The 15,273-nt window shown below is 49.9% G+C and overlaps 1 protein-coding gene across 2 annotated transcripts in view; it reads left to right on the forward strand.

The window, feature by feature from the left end:
* The window catches only part of COLQ (collagen like tail subunit of asymmetric acetylcholinesterase), a 69,035-nt gene extending 56,501 nt beyond the window's left edge, over nt 1–12,534 (forward strand). For both annotated transcript variants that reach the window (XM_079794464.1, XM_079794463.1), the window contains exons 14-20: nt 701–806; nt 6,704–6,843; nt 7,716–7,835; nt 8,243–8,363; nt 9,146–9,248; nt 11,096–11,816; nt 11,851–12,534. In XM_079794464.1, coding sequence (XP_079650590.1) covers nt 701–806; nt 6,704–6,843; nt 7,716–7,835; nt 8,243–8,363; nt 9,146–9,248; nt 11,096–11,165 — 660 coding nt within the window. In that variant the 3' untranslated portion in view covers nt 11,166–11,816; nt 11,851–12,534. The remainder of the gene's footprint in view (nt 1–700; nt 807–6,703; nt 6,844–7,715; nt 7,836–8,242; nt 8,364–9,145; nt 9,249–11,095; nt 11,817–11,850) is intronic.
* Nucleotides 12,535–15,273: the final 2,739 nt, after the last annotated feature.

A 15,273-nucleotide genomic window follows, 5' to 3' on the forward strand; every position in this document is an offset into this window, starting at 1 on the left:
GAGAAAACTAAGGCACAAAGCAATAACATGAGTTACCCAGGGTCTCATGGCCAAGGTGAAAACCCAAATCTTTGACTTCCCCTTTTAGATTTCAGCTTCTTCCTCCTCCCTTATTTGATCTGGGGAAAGGAGGTGAACAAAACAGCTTCACACCCATAGGGAGCTGATGTCTTATGGGGAGACATTGATGAAATGATCACAACAATAATTGCATAGTTATGATCTAAGATAAATGTTATGGGTCCTTATCCTGAGGCCAGTGGGTAGCCATCGGGTGGAAACAGCTCCTGTAATAAAATAAAAATGCTCCTGACGAGTAGGCAGGTGGCCTGAGTGCTAGGCCCAGTTTTGCTGCCTTGCTGCCAGGTGACTTGCAGTAATTCCTGCTCCTTTCTGAGCCTCTATTTCCTCATCTGCCCAGTGAGGGGAGAGGGTTGGATTGTTGTGTTTTTCCCCCCCAGCTGTTATGTGTCATGTTTCTAGGACAGAACAAAAATTAATGTCTGCAAACTTGCCACCATCACTATCTCAAATGTCGCTTGCCCTGAGTTATTTTGGAGCTTGGTGGTCAAGATGTCTGAGGTTGCATCCTGCCTTGTGCTCTTGCTCCAAAGTGCAGGGTGGCCCCTGATTTAGAAATAAATGGGAAGGAAGTTGGTCATGCCATGCTCTCATAACAGGCTCCGCCTTTCTCTCTCAGGGGCAGAAGGGAGATGGTGGAGTTATGGGCCCACCAGGCAAGCCTGGGCCTTCTGGTCAACCTGGCCGTCAGGGTCCCCCAGGCCCTCCAGGCCCCCCATCCACAGGTAAGAGCTACACTGCTTTACTTGACCTACAATGTCGCACTCCTGGCCAGCCTCCCGGAGAGAGCACAAGGAGATGCCAGCAGAGGCCTGCCTGGTGTTTTGAGTTAGAAATGCTAGAGAAACTTCAATATATTTATAATTTCTCCACATTTGGGCTCATTCAACTTTTACACAAGGAAGACAACATTGTTCTGGCTTTGTTTTTAGCATTTTAGAGAACAAATAGAGGAGAGAAAAAATTACATTGATGATGTCATTTATACATAAGTGAAAAATAATGCACATATTTCATCAATAACACCTTTTACTAGAAAACCGTTTGATGCTTCTAAGCAATTCTCTTAAACCTGGAAGTAAAGATAACATCGTAAAATTTTCCATCGTACACAGTGTTAGGAAAGAGTCATGGATTTGCATCGAATATAGAAACGATAAAAAGAAATCAGAGTCATTTGCGAGGTCATAGGTACTCTGCTACCTTGTTTTACTTTGTTTAATATGATAAGCTAAGCCCTTGATTTAGTTTGTTCTCATCAGCTCAAAAGCACATTGTATAAGCACAGCATCTCTATTTCCAAGAAGACTGTTAACGGATTGAGCAACATTCTTTGTCCTGTTATACAAAAGGAATCAAAACAATTTTTGTTCCAATTTTTTCCTTAAGAAAATAAAGACAAAATTCTACAGTGCACTCCCTTTTTCTTCCCCACCCCCCACCCCACCCTCCCTCCTGCTTATGGAAATATATTTGCAACCACATCATGGGATGATCAAGAAATGTCATATTTTGTTAGATCCTTTAAACCAAATTAAAGCTGGTTCTGAAACTCCAATCTGCCAGAATGCCAGGAAAATTCAATCTTAGACTTTATTGAGGTTCTCTCCACTTCTCCAACTGCCACAAAAGAATTGGGTAAATATCCTGGGAAATTATGGCAGAAAGACAGCAGGGGAGATCCCTCCAGCCTTTTATGTGCCCTGTTTACCTCTGAAATGCCTGTTGTCTGAGGCCACGTGGTCCGTGGGTGCCTGTGACTGCCATCTCACGCCATGCTCAGGCATTAGAACATCTCCAAGGCTGGGAATCCTGGTCCCTATGGTTCACTTCCCACGGAGTGCTCACAGCCATTCCTTCTGAGACCTTATCTCTTCTCCAGGATACTGGGGAGGGGATACCTGTTCTCTCCAGGCCTGTGAGGATCCCTCCTCTTCCAATCTTTAGCCCCCTCTCTCCTCACACTTCATACACTACCACCCTCTTAGGAGCTTTTCTGAGAACAGAAGGCAGAAGTTTTCAAATAGTACCAACAAGTTATCTTGTCACATCTACTTCTATTTGTTAAGGGAGCTGGATTTGAGATGCAGCCTAGGCCCTGTGTCCATGCCCTATGATCTGTTTCCCTGCATTGACTAGATGATCCAGATGGAGGTCCTTCCAACTCATCTTTCTTCTGCCTAACATTCCCCTTGAGCCTCATGACTATGAGCTGCCAGGGACAGAGAGCTCAGCCTGAAGCCTGGGTTTTGCCTTTGGAAGAGACTCTCTTAGACCTTGGGGCATTTAGGGGCCACAAGGGAACATGAGGGGGGCGGGCATTGTGCGGATGTATAAGGAGGTCCTTAGCATATGCAGACCTTAATGTATACATCCATTTGTAAAGGCCAGCCCTCATCTAAGTTGAATTCCTTTCTTCCTTGGACCTGGATTGGGTGAGAAGGGCAGGGCTTGGAGACCAGCAGCAGCTCATTCTGATGCCCACTCTTTTGTCTTGTCAGTCTCTGGTGGATTACAACCTCATCCCTTTAGTAGGCCATTGTAGCCTTGTTTTCTCTCCTTGGTTTCCTGGCTCCTTCTCACTCAGCTGGGGCTGCTCATGTCCCCTTTCCCTCCACCTTCCCATCCTCTGCCAGGTCCCTCCAGCAGATGCCCTGCTCTCTGCAGAGCTGGAGCATATTTCTGCAGTCTGTCTGGGTCCCTGTGGCCTAACATGACTTTCCTGTCATCCTCTGGGTCACCCAACAAAATCCTCTAATTCCTTCAAAGTCCTCTCTTCAGTAAGGACTGCCTTGGTCCTTAATGGATGGTTCTCCTTTCCCCGCTGCCCCCGTCACACATATCTCCCTGCTATTGCCCCTGGCTCCCCAGTCACAAATTGCCTTCCTGCTATTGCCCCCAATTCCCCAGTCACACATTGCCTCTCTGCTGTTGCCCTCCACTGGTAACTGTTTTTTGCAGATGTGTTTCACCTTCCTTCTAGGTGGCAAGTCCTTGAGGCAGGATCTGTGGCTGAGTCGGCTTCACATCCCCATGGCACCTGGCAAGTGGTATGGGTGGAGCTGGTCCCCACCGGTGCTCACTGGGCTACATTGGCTCTCAGTCTGTCCCACCTGGGTATTGCAGAGCAGGGCTGGCCATCTCTTTGGACTGATGTCCCCTCCTGTGCCTTCCTTTAAGTCACTTCCTTTCTGGGAGCTTCCCAGAGTGAGAGGATAAATAATTCTCAGAAGAAAATGGGGCAATAATCCTGCTCTTTAGAAAAGTTTTTTGGGGGTGGGAGAGAAGGGAAGGGAGGAATTCAATGGAGGCTTTCCCTGTGCCTGGGATCCATTGGATAGTCATCAGGAGTTGAACCAGGCCCCCATAGTGATTCCTGAGCCTACATTTGAAAATCTGATAAAAGTCCCAAACCCACTCTCAGGGGGGAAAAATCTGTCTTCCCCAAGATACTTCACACTACTTCCCAGAGTCCCAGAACCCTTGCCTCAAATCCATCTGGGGATATCATCAGGCAAAACTCTCCTGGGCTAGTGCAACCCTCCCTTTACAGATAAGAACTATGAGCCTGAGAGAGGTATCTTCCCCAAGTTCACAGAGCTGACCGTTGGCCACATCTGGACCAGAATGTCCATTACTCCTGGGTCTGAGACTTTCCCACTCAGCCCTGCCAGCCTCTGCAGGGCAGAGTGGGAGCTGGGGAGATGTGGGGACTATTCGGTGGTTCCTCTGCCTTCTCCCAGATTCTGTTCAGACCTGTTCCCTCCGCAGCAGCCAGTGGAGATGAGCAGTTCCCTGGGCAAAGGTGGAGAGCAGGTCCTCTGGCTGCAGGAATGCAGGGATGGAGGCCAGGCCAGGCCCCCTGGACCAGCTCTGAGAGGCTGAAGTGGGGAAATGTGGGTTGCTGTGCCCTTCAGTGCAGCCTGGCAGGACACAGGCAGGGAAACAGATGCCCTCTGACAGCTGGGAGGAGTCAGCAGGAAAACTGCACTGGTGGCAGGAAGCAGGCTCCCTGCCACATCCTGTCATCGTAGGGGGAGGCTCCCTCTGGTTCTGGTGCCCAGTGCTGTGGGACGAGATGGTGCTGCGGGAGGTGGAGACGGTGGGAGCTTTTTATTACCCAAGTTACTGAGCAAAAGAGGCAGTGCGGGGTAGGGGAGGGAATGAAGGCAAAATGCCTTTAGGATGTAATTTGCAATAACCAAATTACAAATTTGGCTGAGTCCTTCCTGCACCAGACAGGGTATAAGTGAATCAGTGTGGTACCTGGGAATTGCCATCTATCTCCCTGCAAGCATCAGTGTTCCTGGATGTTTGTCTTTTGAACGGCATAGTGTTGTCAAACGTGAATTCAAATCTCTGCTTCAGCACGTATTAGCTGGATAATGGGACAAACTCCAGAATCTTTTGAGGCCATGGTTCTGAGGAGTTGTTGGGGCCACTCACATCCCTGGTTACATAGCATTCCCACTTTAGTTTGCCCAGGTGCTTAACTACCAAAATATTCCTGGGCTGGTGGAGTCTCTGCTCTCTGGCTCCGCTCCACAAGACTGGGGCTCCTCCCGCAAGATCATGTTCCTATTTCTTGTTAGAAGGAACAGCCATTACTTGGTATAAGATGTTGACAAGCCTCCCTTGTCCTCATACCGGCAGCATCTGGGCTGGACAGGCTGAGCCTGCTGGTGAAGGCTCAGGGTGTGGGGGTCTTCCCATCGAGGCCTCCTCCTCCAGCTGTGGCTGCTTCCCTGGGGTCCTGACTAAACCTTTCCCCAGGACCATTTTATTTCTTGCCCTTCTGGGATCTGCAAACTGGCTCCCCAGTTGCTGGCTGCCCTGTTTTATAACCTGAAACCAATGACTGGTTGGCATTCAGAATCCCCCCCCAACTCCCCCTATTTTCCCAGGAGGAAGGGTCTTTATTTCATTTTTCAGTCTCTATCTTTTCCTCTCTTCCTGTTGATTGGATGGCTCTTGCTCCAGCACTTTTCTGTATTTGGAGTTGTGACATCTAGATTTCTCTGAAGACCTTTTCCTTCTAGTTAGTCTGCATTCATTCATTCACTCACTCACTCACTCAGTCATCAGACATGCACCATGCCCCTACTGTGTGCCAAGCCCTGGAGAATGGAAATGGGCATCAGCCCTGCCCTTGTGGAACTTACATCCTATGGGGGGAAATCAGATAATCTCACAATATGCAGAATCACAAACAGAGATAAATGCCTTGAAGAAAAGCATAGAGAACCATGCGATTGTATCCAAGGTTAACATGAAAGAATATGAGGATTCAAAAAGGCTTCCCTGGAAAAGTGCAGGGAATGGCATGTGCAAGACCGTTCCCTAGACCAGCGGTTCTCAACCTTGGTGCACATTGGAATCATCCTGAGAGTTTTTAAAAGTCTGGTTGCCTGGGTTCTGTTCTCAGGAATCCTGAAGGTCTGGGATGCGGCCTGAGCATCAGAGCCTTTAGAAATCAAGGTGGGAACTACTACCCTAGCAGGTTCTGACGTTGCAGGGAATACATTTCCTGATCACATCTTTTCAGGACACTCTTCTCAGTACCAGGGAGAGTACATGGCTAAGTGTTTTTAACTTCCATTTTCTTCCAGAAGAAATTTTAAAAATGCATACTCAGAAGTTCCTTTATAAAGATCCTATATATAAAAACAATATAAAGTAAATTAAAAAAAAACACAATACGCCAAAACCGGTTTGGCTCAGTGGATAGAGCATCAGCCTGCGGACTCAAGGGTCCCGGGTTCGATTCCGGTTAAGGGCATGTACCTTGGTTGCGGGCACATCCCCAGTAAGGGGTGTGCAAGAGGCAGCTGATCGATGTTTCTCTCTCATCGATGTTTCTAACTCCCTATCCCTCTCTCTTCCTCTCTGTAAAAAATCAATAAAATATATTTTTTTAAAAAAACAATACAAGTTATTAGTGAGCAATTTATCTGCAAGGAGTCCCCTGTTGATAATGGTTTAAGAAGACAGGATTGTTTGTTTGTTTTTTCATACAATAAGGAAGTCAAGAGGTGGACAGTGGCCCACTTTGGTTTAGCCTCTAAGAGTCAATACTATCAGGGCTCCAGTCCCCATGAGACCCTGGCTTGTCCCTTATGGTGGCTTCTCTTCTCATCCTTCTTACTTCACGTTAGCAGTATGGCTGCTGCAGCACCAGCCATCTTATCTGTCTTCAAGGCAGGAAGAAGGGGGAAGCTGTGTCTCTCCCCAGCGATGATTCTCCCTTATCAGGAGAGGCTTTCCCAGATGCCCACCCTTCTCCCACCACAGGCCTTGCATTGACCAGCACTGTGGCACATGGTCACCTCCAGGTGCAAGGGAGTCTGGGAAGTAGAAGGCCCATCTGTCTAGTATCTAAGTATAAAGAGAGGGAAGGGAGAATAAGGGTGGGGAAAGGTGTGACCACACCCAGCATGGTTAAGGAATCCACAGAGAACATCACCTCCTCCACATCTTGGATCAAAAGCATCTCTTTGAACCTCTGCCCCGAAATACTGTGGACTTCAGCCTTCTTTCTGTTGTGAAGGTTGCTCTCATCAGCCTGGGCTGTTTAGTTTTCTCTTCCTTGGCTCTAGTAACACAGCCGTCCGTTGCTCCCTAGGACAACTTACAATGGGACCCAAAGGAGAAAGAGGATTTCCAGGGCCTCCAGGAAGATGTCTTTGTGGGACCCCCGTGAATGTGAATAACCCTTCTTATGGAGAATCCATGTATGGGCCCAGCTCCCCGAGAGTCCCTGCGGTAAGGTTCTTCTGGGAGAAATCTGGGGTGTTACCCATCCGGACCTCTCATCTGGTCCTCGGGGCTTTGTAATAGTAAAACTTTTTTATGTATGTATGTATTTGTTTAGTAAAACTTATACTGGGTACACACTCATAAGAAATTGGAACATAAGGGCAAATCAAAAGAAAACTATTTTGTTGTGAGTCCATTTTGATGTATTTTCTTTGTCTTTTTAAACAAAAAATTACAGAAAATTTCAAAGAAATACGAAAGCAAAACAAATCGTGTAATAAAACTCCATGTGCCCTTTACCCAAAGTCAATATTTATCAACTCATGGCCAATCTTGCTTTCTCTTTATGCCAGCCCACTACTGCCCACCTTCCCGTGGTTTATTTTGAAGTAAAGGCTGGATATCAGTTCATCATAGATATCATTTGAATTGATGCCTAATCACCCATCCACCATGCAGTTGTGCTGTGATTTATGTAACCAGTGTCCTACTGTCAGTGTTTATGGGCTATGCCCAAGCTTTTCACTAACGTACATAACACTGTAATGAACACCTTTGCGAATTTTGTTAAGACTCATTTGTAGATGTTGAATTACTTGCTTAGGTGACCTCGCCTTCCTATTTAAGTCTTGGGCACATTTTAAATGTTTTTTAAAATTTGGATATTTTTACTTCAAATGGAGACATTAGGAACTGGATTGAAAAGCTATGGGAATCAAGACATTCCTCCTTCCATCAGGAGGAACGCTAGAGGGTAACAGGCAAACCCCCTTCCCACTGATAACCAGTCCAAGGACAGCGACGTGTCCTCCTCCGGCTCCTCCCCTGCCCCCACCAGAAGTGTTTTCTTGAAGCCTCACCAGTGTGTCCTCTGGCAGATTTTCGTGGTCAACAACCAGGAGGAGCTTGAGAGGCTGAACACCAAACATGCCATCGCCTTCCGCAAAGACCAGAGATCCCTGTACTTCAAGGACAGCCTGGGCTGGCTCCCCATCCAGGTACCCAGAGACACACCCCACCAGGAAAGGCACACACCTTTAAAGGTAGAAAAGGCCAACAGCGAGGCTGGTGCAGAGTTCTGTTTCCATGGGAGGGCTGAGCATCCTCCCTCGCTCTGTCTCTGAGCAGCTCTTCATGCCCCTGCTCCCCACATAGAACCTTTTCTTCTGAGCCAAGGTTCCCGACAGTCTCACGTCCCTGCACTGCAGGGGCACTGAGTAGATCTGGCCCAGGCTTCCTGCCCCTACAGAGCTCTGGGGAACAAAAAAGCAGTGCCTTTCCCACCCAGGAGGGCGGGGCGCTCCTCAGCAGAGCCCCCCTGGACCCAGAGCTTCTGTCCCCAGTGCCAATGACCTGCCCTGCCTGGCGCACTGTCCTTGGTAACTTGGTGTGTTTCTTTGGCCAGCTGACCCCCTTCTATCCTGTGGACTACTCTGTAGACCACCGCGGCTCCTGTGGGGACGGGGTCCTGCAGCCCGGGGAGGAGTGTGACGACGGGAACGACGACGTGGGTGACGACTGCATCAGTGAGTGGGGCCTAGCCCGAAGCTTGAATTGCCATGGGGTGGGGTCAGGGCAAGCCCTGGACACCTGGGTGGTTTGGGATAATTTTAGAGCCTGAGAGGGTATACCTGAGCTGTTGTGGGGATGATCCGCCTCTGAGGCCAAATGTTAACTCCTTCATTATCCAGGCAGGTCAGTGGGGGTTGGGGTCAAGGCCCTTGCCCCCAGAGAAGCCACCAGGGCCTGCTCTTTTTCCTGAATCCTACTTCTTGGCAAAATCCAAATTCCAGTCCATGTTCTTTGTCAAAAGATCAGGGTGAAAAATATACAAAAAAGAGTGAGAAAAGAAACCACAAGCAAGATTAAGGGTGATGAGGGGTGAAAGGAAAAAGGGAGAAGCCAAGAATTTAAATCAGGACTCACTTTTACCAGGTGGAGCCCTAGTAGCAAAGCCCGTTTTAGGGAAAGTGGGCTGCGCAGGGTTGCCTTCAGCGTACAGTATGCTACCAAGACGGGCAGGCAGCCTAGTGCTGGAGGGTTTGCTTTACTTTAAAAAAACCACACAAATCAAGCGACAAAAGCAGGAGGTGAGATGGAAAGCTTGGGCTGTAGAGTCACAACAGAGTTCAAATGCAGGCTCTCAGGGCCACCAACTCACCCTCTGGGTGGATCCTTAGGCCATGCTTTCACCAGATGGAGCCCTAGTAGCAAAGCCCTTTTTAGTGAGAGGGCCCAGCCCAGGCTGTCCTGCCCCTGCCCCTGCCCCTGCCCCTTCTCAGGGCTGCACTTGCTTGTGTCCTCTCAGGCTGTCACCGGGCATACTGTGGAGATGGTCACCGGCACAAGGGCGTGGAAGACTGTGACGGCTCTGACTTTGGCCACCTGACGTGCGAGACCTATCTCCCTGGGTAGGGATGGCCTCACGTGCTGTTCTGACACCCCTCCTTTCCCTCCTTCACCCTCCCTCCTCCTTTCTCTCTTTCCTTCACAAATAACTTTGAGTGCATCTTAGGTTCCTGGTATTTTCTGGACACTGAGGTATAGTAACAACACAGCACAGGATTCCTGCTCATCCGGGGGAGACGGGCAATAGACTCACAGCCACCAGGTGTCCTCCAAGAGCAGCCAAGGCCAGGGTGGAACAGACACAACCACCAGCTCTGCCTGGGCTCCGGTGTTAGCGGTCTCCAAACTCAGCTGTTACCCCTACATGAGCAGCTCCATCCCCAGTGGCTGCCATGACCACATTAGTCTCTGGGGCCATGGGCCTGGGAGGGAGCCCAGTGGAGGGCGGAGGTATCAGGGCATTTCAAGCATCTGTGTAACAAGCTCCCACCAGGCCTGTGGGTGCAGGTGAGACCACACCAACATCTGACTTTGCTCACTTGTGGCTCCTTCAAGAAAACCCCAGGAACTTAGTATTCCTTTCAAGGACCCCTTTAATTATTTCTGAGACTCTTCAGTGGGGTTTGTGTTGCTCAGGGTAAGTATTCTAGTGTTGTGACCTCTATGTTGACATCCCCAGGCCAGCCGAAGGCCCTGGCCCTGTGAGGCACTGATTCCGTGCCCAGAATGTGGCGGCCTGAGCTGCTTTCAAAGTGTGATATGGTGCTACGTTCCTGCCCTCACAGAACCAGAGTTGTCTAACTCTCTAGGGAAAAAGGGAGGCTCTCCCTTAGCTCCAGAGGGGTACCTGGCCTGTCAACCCTCTTACGTCCCTCAGGAGCCCAGTCTCTTCCAGCCCTGTTCCTCTGAAAGGCGTGGACCAGGCCCTCAGCAGAGCTGGGGAACCGACACCAGATGGCTCTCTCCATTGCCCCCTTTCTGCTCTCTCTTCAAGGGCATCTTTTCAATGCCCACACCCAAACCTATATCAGCGTATCAGACCATGGGGGGTGGGGGCAGACTGTAGACCCCAAGGCTCCAGGCACTCTAGCCTTGGCCAGGCCTCCACTGAGTCTGCATGTCTGTGTGTGCTGCGCCCCCCTAAGGTAAGGAGGGCTCCTAACAGGCACCTGCCAGAAAGTTGGCAAAAGGGCTGAGCGAGTGGATGGCTCCATGACAACAGCTGAGTGTAGACAGTCACTCGTGGAGAAGAGGCCTGCATAGAGCCTGGCGCACTGGGGTTTCTCTCCTAATCCCTAGAAGTCTGGGGTGCTTGTGAGCATGGGCATAATGCACAGCACGCTGTCTCGGGATTAGGACTTGTGCTTACGCAGGTATACACTGCGCTGTCCAGTGTGGTAGCCTCTGGCCACACGTGGCTATCTAAATTTAAATTAATTAAAGTGAAATAACATTTAAAATCCAGTTCTTCAGTCGCACTAACCTTATTACCAGCACTCAGTAGCCACAGAGGGCCCGTGGCTGCGTAGTGGACTACACAGCCATAGAACTTTTGCATCAGCACAGGATGGTCTAATGGACTGAGCCAGACATATTTCAGGCCTCGAGACAGGGAGATTCTCTCAGAGATGCTGTGTTAAGGCAAGTCTACCAACCCCTTTCTCCCAGATCCCTCAGCTGGGCTCAAGGGGGAAAGCCCAGAGGCCTGGCCTCTACTCCTCCACATCCCTGGCCTCACACGAGAATAAGAACAGTCTCTATAGAACCCTGGGCAGCAGCGCTGCTGTTGGATGAGGTTTGACTAAAACCACCAGAGTGGCCCTTTAGAACATGGCTTTTTCCCCAGGGCCAGCAGGAGCTCTCCTGCCCACTGCCTGGTGTCCACCCTGACCTGTATCTGCCTCCTCAGGTCATATGGGGACTTGCAGTGCACCCCATACTGCTACATCGACTCCACACCCTGCCGCTACTTCACCTGAGGACGCCAGGCAGTGGCTGCATCGCACGTACCTGCAGCAGCGTCTCCACCCTCATTCAACTGACCTCGTACCGTCCTGGTCCAGTTTCCACCACCTTCATTCAACAAAAACAAGGTCAAACTCTTGCTGCTAAGATGTGCTTTTAACTCAGTCCGACGGGAAGAACTCAGGACCACTGCATCCTGTCTTAATCCAAAGTACTGCAAGACCTCCCACGTGCCCAGCCTGGGGAGGCCCAGGCTCCCACTGGGCTGGTAGCCGACCGACAGTGTCTACTGTCTTCCGGAGTGTGGCCGACCAGGCCCTGGACTGGCTTAGCACTGTTAGACACACATAGACCTGCAGGCTGTTTGTTCACATCCCGCTGGGGGCACCTGGGATATAGGCCTCTCTGCCCCTCTGACTTCCGGAAGCATGGGCATCTCACCAGGGAAGCCGGCCTCCAGGTCTCCCCAGGCCTGTGAACCACACAGCAGGAAAGGGGGCTCCTTCTCTCGGGGTAGCTCCCAGCTCTGGACCCGCTGAGGGACTCCTCAACTACCTACAGCCCAGAACAGCCTCATGTGGACATGGCTCCCCTAACAAGAGACCCAACCATGAAGAAGTACTGAGAAAGCCCCAAACCCATGCTCTGTCTGGGTAGAGGGTGAGGCTCGGCTGGGGTGCCTGTGAGCAGAGTAGGGAGCAGTGGCCTTCCACTTTTCTATGTTTCCCCAAGGGCGGCTCTCATGGTCTCACCACTCCAGGCTCCATCTTGACCTCGTGGCTCTCTGCAGTTTGACTTCCATCTCACAAATGCCCCTCATGTCCATTTCTGGCTCAGGAGATTCTCAAGCAGAGGGTGACCTGAGTCCACACCCAGGCAGGGCTGAGGAGAGCCCCGCCCGGGGTTTCCCATCTGGGACCCAACTACTTCTAGGCAAAGACAATTTCTGTCCTGAGCTCCGACTGCTGGCTGCCTGCTGACTCCTGTGACCCCCATGTCGTCGTAGTGCGTAGCCTGGTCCTCATGTCTGTGTGCCCGAGCCCCACATGTGTTCGCAGGATCATCAGCCTGCATGTCTATGAGCTGCCTTTCATCACTGGCTTTCCTGAGTGGGCCCCAGCTTTGTTTTGGAAAGACATCTCCGCACGGCAGACCTCAAATGGGATTTGTCCATTTGTTACCTGATGCAGGGACACTCCTAGGCTTTTGTACAAAGCTATTTCCTGTGGCTAAGTCTTGGTGACTCAGCAGACAGGAGCGTCTGGTCCAACAGGCCATCATACTATAGTAGACGGGGTCGGCCCAAGGGAGGTGTCATTTGTGGTGGGCACATCAGTCAGCCTGGTTTCCTCAGTCTCTACCCCACGTCCTGGGGTGATGTTGCTCCCATGTAAAGCCATCACCTTCATACTCTGATCTCCGGTGGGAAATCAAGAAATAAAGGCAAAGAAAAAAAAAAAAAAGAAAAAGAAATAAAGGCAGTTCCTTTCTCTGCTGTGGCTCTGTCTTCCCTGGGGGTTTGGAAAGTGTCCAGCATTGCTGGGTGGAATGAGGGGTCTGAGTTCAACTCTTCTTTCAAGACTGCAGAGGGTTTTAGAGCTTAGAAGCAGTCCTGCTCCCTCAGGGACAAGGGAGGAAACTGGGGTGCAAAGGTCACAAAGCCCAGTCTTGCTAGCCCAGCCAGACCCAGCCTTGTATTAGGACCTTGTTTCAGATAGTGGAGATCCAATACTGCCTTGGGCCTGGCTGAGAGGATCCCTGCCCTGGGTCTCACACTTGGAGGGCACTAGTCTGTTTAATTATCCTATATAATAAAAGCCTAATATGCAAATCGACTGACCAGCAGAACGATGGGCAGAACGACTGGTCGCTATGATGTGTACTGTACTGACCACCAGGGGGCAGACACTCAATGCAGGAGCTGCCCCCAGCGGTGGTGCCAGGGGGCAGGGCTGGCAAGTGGGCGGCGCCAGGCCAGCCAAGGTGGGTGCCAGCAGGGGCCTCCCGATTGCCCCACCAGTCGCCCTGCAGATTGGCCCTGATCACCAGCCAGGCCTAGGGACCCTACCCGTGCATGAATTTCATGCACCAGGCCTCTAGTCCTACATAATGTGCCTAACTTCTCTGAGTCTGTTTTCTCATCAACAGGCTGGGAATAATAGTTTCTGATTCAGCAGGTCTGGGTGGGGCCTGAGAATTTACATTTCTAACAAGGTCCCAGAGGATGCTGATGGACCAGGGACCACATTTTAAGAGCCACTGCTCTAGGGATATGGCTCATCTGAGAACACCTGCAGACTAGGCCAAAAACACAGGGAGGAAAGGTGAGGACTTTGAGTGGGTGGCTTTTTAATGCTCTTCCATTAAAGAGGGTGGGGGTGGGGGTGTCTATGTCTCTCTTGAATCTAGGTGGGCTTTTGACTGCTCTGACATATAGAATACTGTGGAGATGATGCTGTGTGAATTCCCAAGCTAGGTCATAAAAGGCCATACAGCTTCTCAGAACACTCAGGGGAAGGCAGCATCATGTCGACTATCCTGAGACTGCCCTGCTAGACAGCCATGCAAGCCCCTTTGGATGATGGTCTTAAATGAGTCTGCTTCCAGCCATCCCCACCATGTGCCAGACATGTGAGTAAAACCAGTCTGGACTCTCCAGACCTGCCCATCTGCCAACTGAATACCACTGAGTGACCTCAATTGAAGCCACAGAGAATTGCCCAGCCAAGTTCTGTCCTTATTACTAACCAACAGATTACATGAGATAAAATGGTTATTGTTTTAAGCCACTAAGTTTTAGGGTAGTTTGTTACTTAGCCATAGATAACCACAGTACTGCTCTAGGTTAGAAAAGGGAGAGAACTACATGCAAGGAAGTGCCAAGCCTAGAGAAGCCGCTGACTTGGGTTTGGCGCCCTCTGCAGGAGCCATGAATAGAAATGTCTTACCTCCCATTGGGACTTTTATCTGGTGAGAAAAGCCAGAGCTTAGTGATATGACCCAGGGTTCTCAACCATGATGGAGGCGTTGGGTATGTGGAGGTAGTAGATTGATTGTCCCAATGTTCATACACCCCTGTATCAATAATACCTTTCCAGTGTACTCTGCAACTCCTCCAACTAGAGTGTGCTTCCCCACCCCTTGATTCTGAACTTGGCCCGTCACTTGCTTTGGCCAATGACATGTCAATAATTGTGACAATGGCAGTTTCTTCTCACTCTAGCACCTCTACCTTTGCCATGACAACATGCTCAGGCTAGGATGCTAGAGGACAAGACACATGGAGCCAACCAGCCCAAGTTGTGCCAGTTGTGCTGGCCAAGGCCATCCTAGATCAGCTGAACCTGTCAACTGCCACGAGGAGGTGCCCAAGCAAGACCAAAACTGTCCAGCCACCCAGTTTAAATCGCCAATCCAGACTCGTGAGCAAAATAAATGCATATTATTTTAAGCCACTGAGTTTGGGGTTTGTCATTATAGTGACAACAGTTAAAAGAGCATTAAACTCTTAGGTGATGAATGTACACCCCCACTTCCCCACTGAGACCTGGCTCAAGTCTAACTCCTATTTTCACCTGAGGAAATGGGAGCCATTTGCAGAATAAGCAGCAAAGGATTCCTGGCCTAGATCTCTTGACGTGTAATTATATTTCATCTAAATTTATTGAGCACCCATTAGGTGCAAGACACCACAGAATTAAAAAGGAATATGGTCATGGCCCACCAAGGAGTTGCAGTCTATCAGGGAAGCCAAGACCACAAGACAGATGTGGGCACTGTTGGTAACAAATGTGGAATAGAAGCAGGAGGCAGGGTCCCTTCCAGCTATCGAGTGTCAATTCCAGGGAAGGGAAGGAGTGTGGTGAGCTAATACTAGGATATGCCTAGGGATTCAGTTGCAGTTGCACCCTTGCATGGTTCTCAGACCCAAAACTAAGCCTGCCTTTCCAGACCAAGTGAAATGACCTCAAATGCCATGTGGCTTACTAAAGTCATCCTTTAGTTCTGAACTTACCTTTTAAAACTGAGGTGTACGTCCTAATAAGCATAACACCAAACTAAGGAATCAATTTAGATAATCAGGGTCAAGCACAAAGGATTCTTAAAAGAATCGTACATTTT

The sequence above is a fragment of the Cnephaeus nilssonii genome, assembly GCF_951640355.1.
Source record: "Cnephaeus nilssonii genome assembly, chromosome: 17".
Classification (NCBI taxonomy): Eukaryota; Metazoa; Chordata; class Mammalia; order Chiroptera; family Vespertilionidae; genus Cnephaeus; species Cnephaeus nilssonii.